This window comes from Cnephaeus nilssonii (genome assembly GCF_951640355.1).
Source record: "Cnephaeus nilssonii genome assembly, chromosome: 15".
Taxonomy (NCBI): domain Eukaryota; kingdom Metazoa; phylum Chordata; class Mammalia; order Chiroptera; family Vespertilionidae; genus Cnephaeus; species Cnephaeus nilssonii.
Genome location: NC_137086.1, coordinates 19,262,960 through 19,281,793, shown reverse-complemented (window position 1 = coordinate 19,281,793; position 18,834 = coordinate 19,262,960). Strand labels below are relative to the sequence as shown.

The 18,834-nt window shown below is 45.0% G+C and overlaps 1 protein-coding gene across 1 annotated transcript in view; it reads right to left on the bottom strand.

Moving 5' to 3' along the window:
* Window positions 1–13,833, bottom strand: part of GALM (galactose mutarotase) — a 42,033-nt gene extending 28,200 nt beyond the window's left edge. The window contains exons 1-3 of the mRNA XM_079792407.1: window positions 13,574–13,833; window positions 5,764–5,918; window positions 2,153–2,359 (exon numbers count right to left, since the gene is read on the bottom strand). Of these exons, the coding sequence (XP_079648533.1) occupies window positions 2,153–2,359; window positions 5,764–5,918; window positions 13,574–13,763 (552 nt within the window). The 5' untranslated portion in view covers window positions 13,764–13,833. The remainder of the gene's footprint in view (window positions 1–2,152; window positions 2,360–5,763; window positions 5,919–13,573) is intronic.
* Between the last annotated feature and the right edge of the window lie 5,001 nt (window positions 13,834–18,834).

Here is an 18,834-nt window from a genome sequence, read left to right as displayed (position 1 = left end):
GGCCGCGTGTCATCAGAAATGGCTATGCGTGTCAGTGCTGACACACGTGTCATAGGTTCGCCATCACTGGAATAGGTCCCTTTTTGTCTCTAGAAGTGACTATATGAAGAGGTGGTTTCTAGAGCTGTGACAACCATCTTGTGACCATGAGGGGACAGCCTGAAGGCAAAGGCCACAACACTGGAGAAGCAGAATGGAAAGACTGAAGAACCTGGGTCCTTGATGACTACCTCCCCAGCCATCCGGAACCAGAGTTACTGCTTGTCACCTCCCGTTCCCCCAGGCCTGCTTTCATTGCTCTTTAGGTAAAGTTTCAGCAAGAAACTTGTTCTCCCAGTTTTGTGTTAGGCAAAAGCAGGAACAGCGAAAAAGAAGAAAACACAACCAACCTACAACCCACAAAACTTTTCCATTCTCTGAAAAACACAGTTCTCCCTTCCTCCCAGGCCCCCAACACTCAAACTTAGAAGCGATGAGTCAAAGCTTGGCCCCAAGTAGAACAAACAACATACTATTAAATTACTAGTAAAGAAAACAAACAAAAGGAGAAAATATATAAGATGAGCTGATTACCTTAAATACCAAGTTTTGACCTATTTCCCTGGGGAGGGTTTAAGATGCATGATAATGTATCTGTGGGTAGGGCAAGAGATATTTTGAAAATGCAGAGGGCCCTTGACCTTAGGCCTAGTGACTGACCATCCACTTTTACCTGAGAGCCCCGGAGGCTGACCACCCCTGCCCACCCTCAACCCTGGAGCTAGTGGCTGTGGATTCAAGCTGCACTTACTGAGACAGTCACAGAAGGGAGTTGACACTGACCACCCTTCTAGGTGGGGCCTGTGATCTGGGAAACTATTCAGCCTATGTTAAGAGATTCAGAAATACCTGTGACTTCAGGGATGGGAAGGGTGTAAAATTCTGGTCAGGGGGGGTCCTCTGCCAGGTAAATAGGAAGAGCCTCAGTGAATCTTACATTTCCATGAAGTCTCCTCCATTGGAACACATTGGCAGATGTGATACTTCACACATAATTTCTCTTTCTATTCCTGAATCTATTCCTTTAGACCACCCCTGCTTATATAATTGGACGTCTAAGTATATAAAAATGTGGAAAACAGTAAAAAATCACCATGATCTGCTACCTACATTAAACCATGAATACTTCGATCTATTTTTGTCAAGTTTCTTTCTGAACTTATTTTGAAAAGTAGGGCCTTTATGTTCTTTATTGCAGAGCCTTTTATGGCTGGGTGTGTTTGTTTTGCTTTTGTATTTTTGGTGTGTCTTTAAGATCTCAAGAAAGATGGTGGGAGTTCCTGAAGATAAGGAGAGAGCAAGTGAAGAAACATCTTCCATATTTTTAAAGGGAGAACTTTGGAAAGTATATAAGAACCAATTAACTCATGCTATTTGAAAAGATCCTAGGGAAAAAAAATCAGCAGATCATCAGCAAACTCCTAAAAGAGTGTGAAAATGCAAGCTATTACTAACTGGCTGTGAAAATCATCTCTCGATAGAAAATCATGCCAAAGCGAGTGATTCAAGTACAGTAGACGCTGATGAGTTCTTCAGATGAACAGGAAGTAATAGATATAATCTGCAGAATTTAGCTAAGCTTTTTGTATTCTGTCTCACGCAATCGCCTCCTCAACAAGCTAAATTATCAGCATTAGGAGGGAATAAGGCAATTTAGAAATTACTTAATGGGGGTTGTAATGTCTCTACCCCACACTTGGGTGGGCTGCACAGTAGGAGCACACGAATATTCTCAGCATAACTAAAGGCCCAAGGGTAGAAAGCACTTTTTTTGGAAGTCAGTTTTTAGGGGCAGAGGGTATAGGAGTGAAGTAGGTGAAGCAAATGTAAGTACATGTTGCTAGATGAGAGGGCATTCTTAAAATAGCCAGTTAGTTACCTGAGCATATGGGAAACATAGTTCTCTGGGCAGTAGAACATACTCATCCTGTCTTTCCCTATAACTCCCATTTATTGAGCACCTACGATGAGCCAGATGCTTTGCTGGGCACTGTCATCATCATGGGGGTGACCCCACCACCAGGGTAATTTCATGCTGGGTTGGTCTCTCCAGTCCCTCCCCCAGCTCATTCCACAAAGCACATCGCAGGAGACAGGAGGCAAGGTCACTCACCTGGCCTGCCAGGTTGAAGTAAGAATGGTTGGTCAGGTTGACGGGCGTGGTCTGACTGGCCTGCGCGCGATAGTTGATCACAAGCTCCCCACCATCCAGCGTGTATGTTACCCAGACTTTTAACTCCCCGGGGTAACCTTCCTCACCATCCGGACTGACCCGAGAGAACTGGACACCATTCGACAGCACCTGAGGGGTCCAGAGGACCTAAAAAAACCCAGTGTTTTCAAAGCTGTTTAGTCACTCCAATCCCAAGCTGAACACCACGTTTCACCATTAAAGACAACTGATTCCAGGAAGGGAGACGATGATACAACCCACAAGGTTGAAAATAATAGCCTAGATTTTAATTATTCTAAAATTCTGTTTTAAACAGAATTGGAGAGAAAAGAAATTTTCTCTTTACCTACTCACACTTCCCATGCTCTTTTCCCCTGAGTTTATACATATGTGTCTACAATATTTTCTTCCCCTACTTTGAGACTTTTTTTTAGCAGCACATTCTGAGTGTCATATAGCGGTATCTGCTATTTGCTAATAGTATTAAAAATAACCTTGCCCAGCTGGCATGGCTCAGTGGTTGAACATCCATCTGTGAACCTGGAGGTTACATGTTCGAGTCCCAGTCGGGGCACATGCGCGGGTTGCAGGCTCAATCCCCAGTGAGGGGAGTACAGGGGGCACTTGGGCAGACATGAGACTGTCATTGTTGAGTGCTCACCAGCCACTGACCTGGTGCTTTTACGTAAATCATTTCACAAGGTAAGGGTTTGGTGGGACCAAAAAAATTATCATCTTTGCAGGTCAGAATAGTTGAACAGTGGCAATTTCACATGGTTCCAATTAATATTATTACTCCCATTTTACAGATGAGTAAATTGAGTTCAGTGGAGTTAGCTTGCTCACTTCTACCTCTCACATCCCAGGGGAGTGGAGTAGAAACCTTTAATACTTCATGCCCACAGTTTAAAGTGGCGGGGGGGGGGGGGGGGGGGCAAGGTGTGTCAAGTCATACATATAATTAGTGACAGCTAGGATTCAAATTCAGGGTCTACATTATAACACATCTTGGTTTCAGTGGATGCTTTGTTCAAATCTCCATGAGTATATGATTTTTTTAAAAGGAAATAAAGAATTCAAATGAAAAAGAAATCTCTATGAGTTGAGGCCAAACACTTTCATTCCAAATAGACTTGAAAGATAAGTCCTTTGGCCTGAGGCATGGCCATGAGCCCAGGCTCTGCCCCCCCCCTCCCCCGCCCCCTTTCCTGGCTGCACCTCTCAGTGACATTGCATTTGCCAGGAAGGCGAACCCAGCGGAACGGAGGACTCTGCCTTCACCGACGGTGAAAGCAGCTGGTATCTGAAACAAGTTCACTGACCTTAGAAACAAATTAATTTTACACCCTAATTACCTCCCAGGAAGGTTGAATTTTCAAGACACTGAACACATAAAGCCTGTCATATATGTGATTAAAGAAAGAAAAAAGAAACTCCCAAATGGAAAATTTTAGGAATAAAAAACTTGTTCTTAATTTGCTACCTTGTTTTTCTCCTTTAGAGAAAGAACACAATGGAAAGATTTTTGTGTAAACCAATATGATCAGATAAGTATAATACCGTGGGAAGTATAATTCCTATTCATGGAAGGATTCCCCTGGCCCCAGAGTTTCCAAATTTCCAGAAAATTTCCTGATTTGCACCTCTAGGCCTACTTATCCCATTTCTAATCCTGTCAGGTTCTTCAAATTTCATCTTTAGAAAACACATACCTCCAAAAGAACAATTATTCCGTAACTGTTGAGATCAAACACAGCTGAAAACAAAGTTCATCTGATACTGCTCATGGTACTATATCAAAACCTACCGTTCAGACCTGACCGGTTTGGCTCAGTGGATAGAGCGTCGGCCTGCGAACTGAAAGGTCCCAGGTTCAATCCCGGTCAAGGGCATGTACCTTGATTGCAGGCACATCCCCAATGGGAGGTGTGCAGGAGGCAGCTGATCGATGTTTCTAACTATCCCTCTCCCTTGCTCTCTTTAAAAAATCAATAAAATATATATAAAAAAAAAAACACCCCAAAACCTACTGTTCAGAAACTTTCCATAATAACATTCCAAGTGTTTCCCCACTTCTCTCTGGGCAGTGAATGAAATGCTATCCTTTCTTCAAGGGCAGTTCAAATCCCACCTCCCCCGTTGCTGTGCATTTGTCTATACCCAGTTCCTCTATCACACCACTGGCGTCTATATGATGGGCTTATACCAGTTGTTTATGGAAGGGTCCCGCTCCCTCACTGTACTGTGAGCCTCAGAAAGCCCCATCCTAGGGTGTGCCCTGGTTCACAGAAGGGGCCCAGTAGGCACATTGCATTCAAGAATACGTATACATGTACACTCGCCATTTGCTACGTTCACACAGGGCATACATGTTAAGCAACACCACAGAAAGTACCACCATGGGGGAGAGAGGGAACAGGAACGAGCAGGAGCAAGGTGCTGTTCTGAGGCTCTGCTCAAGATCCCTGTACACAAACAGCTGGGCCTAACTTCTTGGTTGTGGTTTGCCCACGGACCGGGCATATGCCAGAGACCCTCTGGCTCTGTGCCTCCCTGGCGTGAGGACGCCCATCGCTGAGGAAAAGGGAACTGGTGGGGCAGTCTGGATCTGGGCCACAGACAGGAAGCTGGTGGGACAGGGGTGGCAGGGTAACCAACTTCCTTCTCGGGGACAGGTGGCGGTCAGGGGCAGAAAAGAAGCTGTGGTCCTTAGCTACACACGTGTTCCTGTCTTCCGTGGCTCTTCTCCAGGAAATCACCCAGTGGTGTATTTGAAAGGCAAGCTAGCTCCCGGAAGGATCTCCCTCACAGCCTGAAATGAGACGAGTAAGAGAGTCTCGGGGGGTTGACCAGCAGACCGCACCCCGTGAGGGGGCAGGAGGCCAGGCGCTCCTGCTCAGGGAGAAGCTGTGGGGTCAGTTTGCTTTCCTCTCCTCATTTTTCCCGGACTCTCTCGGGGTGGGGGTGGGGAGTGGGAGTTTTAATGTGGAAAGAGGGAACTGGGGTGACCAGGGGATAATTTGGGGGCATGGAAAGGTAGCAGAGCTTCACTACAGATACAGGGGTGCGTGTTGGGTTGGGGCACCCCCAGTGGAGAGCAGCAGTTGTGGAGGAATGAGGGCTTTTGGCCAGGCAGCCCGACTTAGGAGCGTGTGGCCTTTCGGAGCCTCAGATTTCCCGTTTGGGGATAATACAGGGTTCGCTAAGGATTCGAGATAACACATGAAAATAACTTGTGCAGTAAGTGGTCAGGTATTATTTCAATCTACTTTCCTGCTGTGCTTAAGGTCAACTCGACTCCCTGGTCCAACACCGAGGAAGCCGTTCCCTGTCTTCCTAAGTCAAGGCCATTGTCCTTTCATAGTCAGAGGAGCTGGGCGAGGATGGGTCCTGAAACAGCCAGTGCACCTGCTCCTCCGAACCACGGGAGCCGCCTCTTTCCTGAATCGCCTTCCCGTGCACTTGCTCCAGGGCCTAGGATTGCGCCTGGGAAACAGAAGGGATGCCCGAAGGGACTGTGTAAGGACTCGACCCAGTGCCCCCCGACTCACCTTATCAAACCCTCTGACTCCTCCATGCAGACTGTTGGGCCCATTGTTGATGGCCAGCTTATACTCCTTCCCGTCCAATGTGAATGTTCCTTTGGCAATTCGATTGGCCACCCTGCCCACCACGGCTCCGAAGTAGGGCTGCTTTTGGAGGTACCCTGCAAGGACAGGGGATGACCGTTTTGTAAACTTCAAACGGAAGGCGAGGCTCACACTGCTATCCACCACTTTCTCCTGAGGGCAGCTGCCCAGTAACAACTTGGGTTTACCCTCATGGCAGCACAGAAAAGGGTTTTCTCTACACATGACCTTGGCCCTTTCTTGAGTGGTAAACACTTTTAAAGTACAGAGAAGACACTTAAACCATCCTAACCTCATCACCAGACAGGACCACTGGTTTAAAAATTATTTTTTTTATCGATTGATTTTAGACAGAGATAGAGAAACAGAGAGCGAAACATCAAATTGCGGTTCCACTTATTCACTGGTTGACTCTTGCATGTGCCCGGGCGGGGATGAACCTGCAAGCATGGTGCCGGGAGGATGCATAACTAACTGAGCCACCTGGCCAGGGCAGAACCTCTGTTACTATCCTTACGCACATCCTCTGTCTTCTAGTATAGGCATACAGGTGATTTTCTTCTTCTTATAAAAAAGAGGGGTCTTAGTGTACATGCTTGTAATCTGCTTCCAACCCCCGCCCCCCCCGACCAATCAATTTTCTTAGTTACATTTAGATGTAGTCTTGAGAAGAAACTATCTTATCTTTTTTCTCTTTTCATTAAAAAAAATCATCTAATTAGTAGATAAAAGTGTCCTTTAAAGAGTGTTAAATAATACACAAGAATATAGAGTAGGCATGCCAGAGGAACTATAGGACACCCAGTTAAATCTGAATTTCAGGTAAATAATGAAAACATTTTAGTATAAGTATGTCCATATTATTATTATACGTGGCATACACTTGACATTTAAAAATATTATTTATCTGAAATTCATATTTAATTGGGCATCCTGTATTTTTCTTTGCTAAATCTGGCAACTTTAATAGAGTAAAACATGAAAGTTCTCCTCTGCCTCTCAGCTCCTCTGCTTCCTGGTAACTATTGCTAACAGGCATATACACTTACTTTTAAAAAACACACATTCTATATGTAGAGAATTATACATGCTGTTTTGCTACGTTTTCAGTTATCAAATGTCTTAATGTCTCTCCATGTGGCTACATGGCATATTGATGAAAATAAACTGTTGTCAGTATATATATATATATTTTTTTTTTTGGGGGGGGGGGGGAGTAAAAGAAAGATAGCTAGTGTCCTGTACTTACAACTTGGTGCCTGGGCATATTACAGTACTTTCCTTCTCTTTAAATTCCTCTGTGCTATAATCTTCTAGCTTAGATTACATTGGCAGAGATTAAGGTTTGTAGGTAGTTTGTTTTTTTGTATTATCACCAAGATTGCTCTCTACTCTATTTTTCACTCAGAGTCCCTCGGAGTTCCGTTCCCCTTTCCGCAGGCCTGTGTATCCATCACATCTACGGTGGCTCAGAAGAGCATGCAATTTAAGCATATGCACTATTTTTACCACAGCTGGAGGGGCTCTTAGGACATGGACCCTGAACCGATGAGGCCAGTTGCAGGTCACAGGTTCCCATTACTCAACTGGTTGGGCCTAACCGAAGCATTCATCTTCTCTTCCAGGTCTTTCCTGGTTCACTCCTTGCTAATCTGCAGGTCCTCAGAGTCCTGCCCATAGACTGTCGTAACAGCTAACACTGCACTTTCAAAGTCTCAGCCACTTTCTAAATGCTGTACATTTAACTCCTTTCATCCTCAGAATGCTCCCATAAGTTATTAGCAGGTGTGGAAACTGAGAACAGAAAGGTTAAGTAACTTGCTCCCAAACATATAGCTAGTTATGGCCAAACCAGGATTTGAATGCAGATAGTCTGGCTCCTAAGTCCATGTTCTTGAGCAACATATTACTTGGAAAGCCCAAGGCTTTCTGGTTAACTGATCTCACTACCATCTCTCAGCACAGGCAGGCTGATCTCTATAAGCTCCCACCTCTCTCCCCACTCTCCTCTCTTCCTGAAGCTGTAGCTTTAAAACCCTTACATTGGGTAACCAAAAGGAGTCCCAAAGGGCCAGACAACCTTTTCTTGGTTTTTGTTTTTAATAGACTTTATTTATTTATTTTTAAAATATATTTTTTACCGATTTTAGAGAGAGAGGAAGGGAGAGGGATAGAAACACCGATGAAAGAGAAACATCAACATCGATTGGCTGCCTCCTGCACACACCCTGCTGGGGATAAAGTCTGAAACCCAGGCATGTGCTCTAAGTGGGAATCAAACCTGCGACCTCTTGGTGCACGTGTCAACACTCAAGCACTGAGCCACACTGGTGGGCAACTTTAGAAAAATCGAGAAAACTTTCAGAAAAATTGAGCTGAAGATAGAGATTCCCAAATACCCCCTGCCCTCACATATGCATAGCCTTCCCCATTATCAGCATCCCCTACCAGAGTGGTACATCCTACCTAATAAAAGAGTAATATGCAAATTGACCCTAACTCCGTGACATCCACAAGCCACACCCACCAGCCAATCAGGAGCAGATATGCAAATAAACCCAACCAAGATGGCTACAGCAACAGAGAGCAAGGTTCCCAGGCAACGGAGGAAGCCAAGCTTTCCGCCTGCCCTTGCAGGCCTAAGCCTCCACTCAAGCTACAAAGTTTCAATTATAGAAGGTAAACAAATCCAAACAGAAATGGCGGCAGCCACGGACCTGGAGAGAGCAGGCCAGGGTTGCCCCCGGCAATGGAGGAAGCCAAGCTTTCCACCTGGCCTCGCTGGCCTAGGCCTCCACTCCAGGCTACAAAGTTTCAATTATAGAAGGTGAATTAACCCCAACAGAAATGGCTATCAGCCACGGAGTGAGCAGGAGACTTGGCTCCGCTCCACACTACAAAGTTTCAATTGTAGAAGGTAAATAAATTCCAGATACCAGGGCCTCCGCTTGGGTCACCAGGGGGCATGGCTGGCCTGCAAACCACCACAGGCCCCTTGCTCAGGCCGCCCCACGCCCCAAGGGAACCCCTATCCTGATCCAGGACACCCTTCAGGGCAAACCAGCTGGCCCCCACCCCTGCACCAGGCCTCTATCCTATCTAATAAAAGAGTAATATGCAGATTGACCATCACTCCAACACACAATATGGCTGCCCCCATGTGGTCAAAGATCCTGACCCCATGTGGACACAAGTTGGCCACCACAAGATGGCCAGCAGGGGAGGGCATTTGGGAGGCACCAGGCCTGCAAGGGAGGGCAGTTGAGAGGGACCAGGCCTGCAAGGGAGGGCAGTTGGAGGCAATCAACCCTGCAGGGGAGGGCAGTTAGGGGTGACCAGGCTGGCAGAGGAGGGAAGTTGGGGGCAAACAGGCTGGCAGGGGAGCAGTTAGACATCAATCAGGCTGGCAGCAGAGTGATTGGGGGTCATCAGGCTGGCAGGCAGAAGCGGTTAGGGGCAATCAGGAAGGCAGGCAGGCGAGCAGTTGGGAGCCAGCAGTCCTGGATTGTGAGAGGGCCTCTAGTTATGAATAAGCTACTATAGACATCCCGTGTGCAGGTTTTTGTGTGGGCATAAGATTTTAGCTCTTTGAGTAAATACCAAGGGGCATGACTGATGGGTCATATGGTTAGCGTATGTTTAGTTTTGTAAGAAACTACTAAACTGTCTCCCAAAGTGGCTGTACCATTCTACATTCCCATCAGCAATGAATGACAGTCCCTGTTGCTCCACATCCTAGCTGCTCTTTGGTGTTGTCCGTGTCTGAGCTTTGGCCATTCTATTAGGTCTTGTTTGACTTTGTGTTTCTCTGATGATATATAACGTGGAGCATTGGTTTGTTTTTCAGGAGCTGCAAAATGCAAAGAAAGCAGAATTTCTGTTCAAAAATTGTTTGGCTGTATCTACCTCAGACAGCCCAAACCTTAGCCAGAGTACCTTAAAGTCGCAAACAAAATTGCTCACTAGTCTCGGTCAAAACCCCCTCACCCTGATTCACTTTCCTTTGGCTTTTTGAGAAAAACAAACATTAACTGACGAGCACTTTAAGCTTCCCACATATTTTATATCTTTTTCAATGGCTGCTGGTTGTCCCAGATGAATCTCCATGCTATTTTTTTTTTCAGTGGTAATAAACTGAAATAAAAAGTTCAAGTACTGTGAAGGAAGATATTTGGGGGCAAAAGAAGGAAAGAAGATAAAAATTATTACTTGTTCACCACAGTCAGATACTATCACAGCCAACAGCACATTTAATCATCATTATCCACTTGTTGCGGAGAGGAAATAGGTCTGGAGAAGTTAAATAACTTGCCCAAGGTCACACAGCTTTCAAGGACAAAGCAGGTTTAAACTAGGAATCCTCAATACTCCCATAAGGGCACTCTGGGGCATCTATAATATTAAACTGCAGCCTCTAAACCGGTCCCCTTTCCTCCAGGGTACCCCTCTTATGAGCTCAGGTTTTCCAAAAACACTATATTTATTTTTTCTAGTTTTTCCATAATGGCTCTCATGACAGTAATAGCTGGGTGTCTGGTGGTAAGGGGGGCGGGGGGGGGGGGAAGATGGAGGGGAAGGAGTTGCATCGATTGTATGGGTAGGTTGTTTGTATCTGTGGCTTATAAGCCAATGTTCTCCTCACAGGTTTGGAAAGAAGTCATAATGATTGCAGGCGGGACATGCAGATGAAAAACAGTTAAAAATATTTTAAATACACAAAAATGGCAGAAAAACTCACTGGAGGCGTGACTGATTTTCCCAGCCTGTAACTAAAAGACCATGTGATTTACCTCTTTAGAATTCTACAGAAGAAAGATCCCATTTACCCAAGGAGGAATTGAACCGTTCTGAGCTCAGGTCATGGCCATCATCCAAGCAGTTTATGTAATCTGTCTGGGAAATTGGAGATGGTTCATTCACATCAATCTGGCAGTTACAAAAGGACCACGTCTCATGGAATTACCCACGCTCAGCTCTTCCCGGTGGCTCAAAACATTTTAGGGGACATGGTAATGAAGGTAACCCCTTGCTCTGTCACATCTTATTGCTTTAAGTTATTTGCCTCAGTTTGTTTCTTTAACACTTACATACTCAGACATTCTTAGACTATGCAGTGAACATTACGTCTCCTTCCTATCCCTGTACCCCAGCTACCCAGAGTCTTTGCTTAAGGGCAACCACTGTTGCCGATTTCTTAACATGGGTTTTAATACACTAGAATGGGTCAAAATAGTAGCAGAGAGCCATTTCATACTTCTCTTATGCGCAGCTTAATGATGGGGACACACTGAGAGATTTTACCTTTGTGCAGACATTACAGAATGCACTTACACAAACCTAGATAGTATAGCCTACTATACACCTAGGCTATATGGTTGGTATACTACTGTCGTGTGGTCCAACCTTGACCGAAATATTGTTATGCAGCCATAACTGTATTCTGATTGAGACAATTATGCTTCCTGTTATGAAGTCTTCCTTATTTTTGGAAATACTAAAAGAATACACACACACACACACACACACACACACACACACACACAACACACGGAAGGCAGGGCCTTAGAAAGGGAAGGGGGGTGGGGGGGCTGCCTGCCATAGGCTCGAAGATGGCTGAATATATCAGAAAGTATTGCTTGATATTCTCAGGGCTTTTTTCCAACTTCTCTTTTGAAAACAGCTTGATTTTTCTTTTAACATAAATTATTTAAATGATAGCATAGAAATGAAAATGTCTCGCTGCTTTTTGTGAAGCCTGTGACGTATGCAGGTTAAGAAAATTCTATTTAACTTTCTTAAGAGATGTTAATAACATGGAGGGCAATACAATACAAGCCAGGGGATCAGTTGTTTTTTTTCCTCCCTTTTAAGAACAATTGGGAATATTTTCTTTCACTCAGACTCCCACGAGTCATAGACTCATGGAGACAGTTGCATAAAAGCCCTCACAAAATCCGCACTTCTATGCCAGTGCTTCCCCGGTGCCAGGTCAACATGACACATATTTCATATGAATCCCAGAAAGCCACCTTGTGCTTTAAGATCCATGTGACTCACATCAGAACTAAAAATGGTATGAACTGTGTGTGTGTGTGTGTGTGTGTGTGTGTGTGTGTGTTTATAGAGGGAGGGCAGTTACTTCCTGAATAGTGATAAGGCCGAGATAGAAATGAGATGACAAAAACAGGTGCTCTTAGCTTATCGTCTCCAATGCTTTACTGGTTCTGCAACTGTAGGCCAAGTGCCCAATTCTTTGACTCCATGGGCAATTTTGCACCAGCCAAGTAAACTCTTTACGGTTTGTTTCAGCCTAGAAAATGGTTATGCTGGTGACAGAGAGAGGTGACTCAGCAAAATGAGGAATCCTCTTTTGTCATTTGTCAACCATGCCTCTTGCCTTCTGACTTTGATGACAGGTGTGAGCACCCACCTCCAGAAATTCAAGGGAATATGGAGCTGATTTCCCCCACATCCCTGTACTTTCCTACACTTGAGTCTCCTGTGATAGATCTGCTGAAGATGCCCTACTCCTCCAAGATGACCTACCCCCTCTCCAAACCAAGCCGTAGAAGCTCCAACGCAGATGAAGACAACCAGAGGGCAAGGAATAGGATCCTCAGGGATATCCTTATAACACATTTTGATAAGGAAATGGGAAGCAAATTTCAGTTTCCTAAGGGAAACCCAATACTCCTAAGAGTTTTCTGTTGACATCCAACTCGGAGCCCTGCTACATATCTAAAGAACCAGACAGAAAGACACACCTACAAGAAAACCTCAAACCTCCTCTCTAAGCAGATTTTGTTTCCACCTCTGCCACGGGGCAGCGGATATCCATTCTCAACAGTGTCCCTTTGCCAACTTTATTTCAGACCTCAGTTTCTGTCCAGTTGCACCCCTACTACCAAGAGAGCACTGTGCATGCTTTCCTTTATTGCCATCAAACTGCAATTGTAATAATTTATTTATGCCGTTATTTGGCGAATGGCCCTGTCCCCAGCTAAACTACAAGCTCTGTGAGGGTGGGGACCTCGTCTGTCTCATTGGATGAGGTAACGGGATGAACAGTTTTTAAATGCATGTAGTAATATATGACCTTAATTGCCCACGGATTCCAACAGGATAAAAGCCCACCCTAGCTAGAAGAAGACCTCATTTCCAGACAATGAGTAGGTCTTCCGCCTTCCATTCTGTACATGGTCCTTGAGCAGCCAGAGCCTGCTGGGCACTAACCCCACCGGACCAAAGTGGATAAGCTGTCTGCACCCCCTGGGTATTTCTGAGACAACCATGCCTCAAAGAGAATCTGATCCAGGAAAAAGGAAGCAGAAAACGCACGTCTTTGATTTTCCCTGTTGAGAAAGGGCAAGAGGGAGGAACTGGGAGCCAGCCACACCCCCTCCAGCCTGCCTTTTCCTCTGCAGCTCTGACAAAGACCAGGCAGTTCAAAGATCGCTCCAGGGTTGCTGGAGTTTTATCTTACCTTACCCTCGACTGACTTTTTAAATCAATCGAGGCAAAGCCTGAATGGATAACCAGAGGCCAAGGCCTATAGTTGTTCCTTCTGTCTTTTCCCGAGCACTGGGTACAACGCAGTGAGTTAGCGGGTTCCAAGCATTCCTGACCCGCAAGTCTCAATCAAGCTCGGGTCCTTCCCCTCCGGGTCCCTGCTCCCGGAGCAGCCCGATCCCGGCCGGGTGCGGGGTGGGCCTGAGGCAGAGTTTTAACCCACCTTCCAACTCGGCAAAGCCCAGCACTACATCTGAGGCTCTGCCCTGCCTGTCTTGGACCTCCAGGGCCGAGATGGTGCAACCCCAGGAGAGGATGTCCACTCCCAGCAGGTCTGACTGCAGCCGGAACTTCTCCACTGTCCCTGCCCCCGAGGGCAGCTCTCCAAACACGGATCTGGTCACCGAAACCATGGGGAAAGCTCAGGCTGCGCTGGGACTCCTGGCCCTTCCAACTCCTGCAGCCAAACTGGGAGCGGCAGAAGTTTACTGGGAAAGGGGTGGGACACGGCTCAGACTCCTCCCCTTCCTTGCCTGGATTTGGGGAGTGACCACTCCTGCAAAAAATATCCCCTAGGGCCTTTCTAATCATTTCTTTGCCTAAGGGTCACCTACATGCAATATTTCCAACCGTGCTTTTGGTTCTTTTCCTTTGCCAACCGTGGCTGCATTGCATGTTGGGAATGGTAGTCCTTGGAAGATGAAATTGCATTTTGGGGCTTGTAGTCTTTCTAGACCCAATCCTGAACATACAGGATTCCACCCGGGCCTCTGGCCCAAGGTTCTTAACGTGCAAGGAGCTGTTCATTAATGTTGGTGGTGGACTTTCAGACTAAATGCTAAGAAAACGCAACGAGCAGAATTAGGGACGTTGAAAGGGATCTTGCGGGGAAATTCCAGTTTTAAGTTAACTCCTTGATCCAGAGGGGAAAGAAGTACAGGGGTTGTTGAGAGAAGGGGTCACGCAGGCTTCGGGGCACACTGCACACTGACGGAAGGTCCGTTCTGTTTGTCCCACAGGGAGAAGCTCTGACATGTTTCTGCTGGAGCTGCTGCCCCAAGGCTCTCCTGACTGCCGGCCTGGAGTGCCGCCTAGGACAGGGCAGTCCTGGGTGGTCAGGTGTGCACACGGGTGAGCAGAAGCAGCCTCCCACTTTCTTCTGAAGGTCAGAGTCCCTTTGAGAAGGCATTAAGGAAAAAAAAAAAGGCATTAAGGAAACAAATATTTAATAAGGTCCTTATAAATATCTGATACTGTACTTTTATTATCTCCCTTGCACAAGCAGAAAAAGGCTTTAAAGATGTACTGCCAGGAGAGGAAAGACACTGAGGTCGTTAAAGACTTGTCATGCTTTCGTGTGCCTCGGAATTACCGTATTTTCCGGCGTATAAGACGACTGGGTGTATAGACGATTTTCCTGGGTTAAAAAGTCGTCTTATACGCCGGAAAATACGGTATTTGTTGAGATTTTAAAGTGCATATTCCCAGGCCCACCCCTGGGGTTTCTGACTCTGTAAGTCTAGGCTGAGACTCGGGAATCTGCCCTTTTCACAGTTCCCCAGGTTATTCTAATACAGACCATCTGGAACCAATCTTTGAGAAATATTGCTGTAAGTTTAGATGGCTAATTTCAGGCTCTGATGGCAGAAAACTAAAACAGAGTTACAAAAAGGCCTTAACAGGATCGTCAGATAAAATGCAGGGTCCCGTGTATGCGTTTCTTTGTTAAATCTGGCAACGCTAGACAGGACTGGGCCTAGGAAGGAAGGATGCGGGAAGCCTGAACACATGTTTTAGTTAACTGTTTGCGTACTCATCTCATCTTGGCCTGCTGCTGCTTTTGATTTGCTTCCTACGTGCTTCAGAGAGGATCGAACGAGGCTAGGGTGAGTGCCCAAAGCATCTATGATTAAGAAATTAGGAGAATTGGGATCATGTTTCTGGAATCAGATGCTAATAAAATATAACCGTCTCTTAGCCCTTTCTGTCTGGGTAGTTGGAAGGAATATTTAGCATTCTTGCCACCGAACCTTAATGCTCATTCATGAAGCAGAGGAACTCTGATAGCAAAGGAAAAGGAGAGCTTGCAGCAGGCTTCGGTGAAGCATAACACGTAATAACAAAAAGACACAAACAAGTCAAATTATAGACTGTGCCACGCACAGACAATAACCGATGAGCAGTCTTGTGTGTGGCTTCATCTGAAATTCTCATGAACTCTGTAGCCCTCACCAGCCCACTCAGCATTTACGGCTGATTCATACCCAAGCCCTTTTGGCTATGCCGTGTTAGCAAGGATGTCTTAGAATCTCTTCTGTGAGCAGGAAGACTGCATTTTCTTTTCTTAGCCGCTGGTTCTCAATGTTCTGCCAGGCTCATGTTGTCACTGGAAAGAAATACATTTGATGGCCAAACTCAAATGTCATCAGGGGAGGCCTTGTAGCTTGACTTAGTAGAAAATGAAACATACCATGATGTCTCTCTAAGATGTAAGAAGTACACACACACACACATATTGATTTCAGAGAGGAAGGGAGAGGGAGAGAGAGACAGAAGCATCAATGATGAGAGAAAATCATTGATTGGCTGCCTCCTGCATGCCCCCTACTGGGGATTGAGCCAGCAACCCAGGCATATGCCCTTGACCGGAATTGAACCCAGGACCCTTCAGTCCACAAAGCTGATGCTCTATCCACTCAGACAAACCAGCTCGGGCACACTTATTGGTTTCATTGTCCTTTTGCTTTTAAGGATTTGATATATAGAGACAAATAGGACTACCTTGTGCTAAGGCAGATGCCAGGCACAACCCTTGATTTTTCTTACCAGGATATCTCATGTCCCTAGTCTCACAGTCATACTCTAAAGAAATATTTATGAACTTAAAAAAATAAGAAATCTAAGAAAATATTCTCCATCTCCAAGGTTGGATTAGATCAGAAGCAAGGTCTAATCTTGCAAAGAAAGCATTGTCAAATTCTAGGGGGCATTTATTTTTATTTTGGAGATTGGGGCTAAGAGGAAGGTTATGAGGTAAAGGGAGTAGGAATTGTGACATTTATGTCAATGAGGAGTTACTTAGAGTTACCTTTTCTTTCAACCAGCGATGAGTGAACTGGTGAAGAATAAGATCTGTCCCTGTTCTCAGCTGCAGGTCAGTCCCCTAAGTTGCGTGCTGGGGGACCAGAAATAAGGAAATCTGAGCCCTGACACTAGCCCCTCATTCTACACAAAAACTGCAGGTGCCTGGGACCCTGACGAAGGCTGGCTCCAAAGCCTTAAACTGTTGACAAGCTGCCGCTTTGCAGAGGAAACTCTGAGATATAACAATAAAAACAACTGACAACACCTCAGAGTTTGTCTATAAAGAGATCTAGAATAGATTCTTTTCGATCGGGTTGGTACATCAGCACCTTCCTGTTTTCTTTCTCATTGCTTTGAACTCCATTAGTGTTTATTGCTAGTGCTCTTCGTTGGGCACTCAGCATGCACTGCCTTAGATCATTTCTTATCTTTCCATGAGTACATTTTGTTGTTGCAACTGTTTACTCAACGGTTGGCTCCCTGACTCAATATTTCGACTTTTTTTTTTTCTTAACCCAATCATCACTATACTTGGTTTCAGATGGAAACTACTTGTACCTGGAAAACAGGAATACCTGGGAGAATCCCATCAAGTTCATGAGAGGTAGAATTCTTCGCAATCCATTCAACTCTGTTTCATCAACAATTTTGGAGCAGCTGCTGGGGAGGCATTCTGGGGGCAGGTGAGAAGCTATTGAGGAAGATAGATTAAATTTAGCTTCATGACATGTTGCTCATTTGTCAAATATTCAACAAGTATGTGCCAGGCATTGTGCTAAGTGCTAGTTATATATTGCTAAGTAAAACATGATCCTTAAGCCCTGACTGGTTTGGCTCAGTGGATAGAGCATCGGCCTGCGCCTGCAGACTGAAGGATCCCAGGTTTGATTCCAGTCAAGGGCATATACCTTGATTGCGGGCACATCCCCAGTGGGGGGTGTGCAGGAGGCAGCTGATCAATGTTTCTAACTCTCCCTCTGCCTTCCTCTCTGTAAAAAATCAATAAAATATATGGAAAACACACACACACACATGATCCTTGCCTTTCAAGGAATTAACAGTCTAATATGATAAATGCTCATCTTTATCTTCCATAAAAATTCAGTAAACATCTTGGCTAAAAATTCAGTAAATTCATTACTAGTCAATGCTGGATAAAACAAAGTATGAGAGAAAAAAAAGAAAGAAACAGTCTATGAGGACTAGCCATAAGTTAGTTATAAATTTAGGGTTGCCTAAAGATGTTTTGTCATATTGGGATTATTTCAGAATTCCCTAGCACTAAGCATAGTGACTGGCAATTTTTGGTGCTCAATAAATAATTATTAAGTGAATACACAATACATTCATAAGCACAATGTTGTAGTGGAGAATTGGCCCTGCTGTCAGAAGACCTGGTTTAAGAGGACTAGAATTTACTGGCAATTTTTTCAACCACTCTGAACCTCAGTTTCCTCATCTGTAAAATGGGAATAATATCACATAATTGACCCATCCAATTACTCTTAATTGATTGCTAGTAAAAATTACTAAAAATTTACTGAGCATCATGATAAGCATCCCTATGAGTCAGGCACTATTATCTGATACAGAAATGGAGATTTAGAGAGGTTCAGCAACTTGCTCAGGTCACATGGTCCGTAAGTCAGGAAACCAAGATTTGATCCCAGGTAGCTTGACTGCAGAGATAGGAACATTTCGCCACTTCCTTATATGTTGCCTACTATTGTGGTCAACTGAGAACGTGGATTCCAAAGCACTCCGTAAATTCTAACTCATTACCCCAATGTAAAATGTTCATCTTCTAATTTTTATGGTAATTACAAATTTTAAAAAATCAGCTTCTGGAATTAGGCATGGCTAGATCTGGGCCAAAATTGTGTCAGTAAGACTTGGGATTTATCTCTTCCTGATCCAGTTTTCCACGGTGATGGCACTATTTTCAGGACTACTCTTTCTCCTTATGATTTCTAGCTTATGTTATTCACAATAACAATGTCAGTAAAAGCGACAAAAGTCCCCTCATGAAGTCACTTGGTTATGGGCCCTTCTGAACCAAATACTTGGTTATGTGGACTGAGAGAGTGGGGAGAGGTGACTCCCTAAGGGAAAATCTAGATGCTATTCCCAAAGAGAGAATGTATGCTAACCAGGCAAAAGCAACATGCACCCACCGAAAAGAGTAACGGAGCTCATTTCATCAGAGTGTTCAAACATCTAGACTATTTCGACACATAGAAATACCTGTGTCTCAAAAGAGCTTTCAACATTTTGTCAGTGGTTCAGTAGAAGGTGTCGCCACATCCTCACTTCTATTTCTGTTTTATCTTTGTCTGCCTCGGTCCCCGGGCTAATGTGGTAGTGATGCAACCCTGCTTGAACTTTTCTTCACATTTTCAC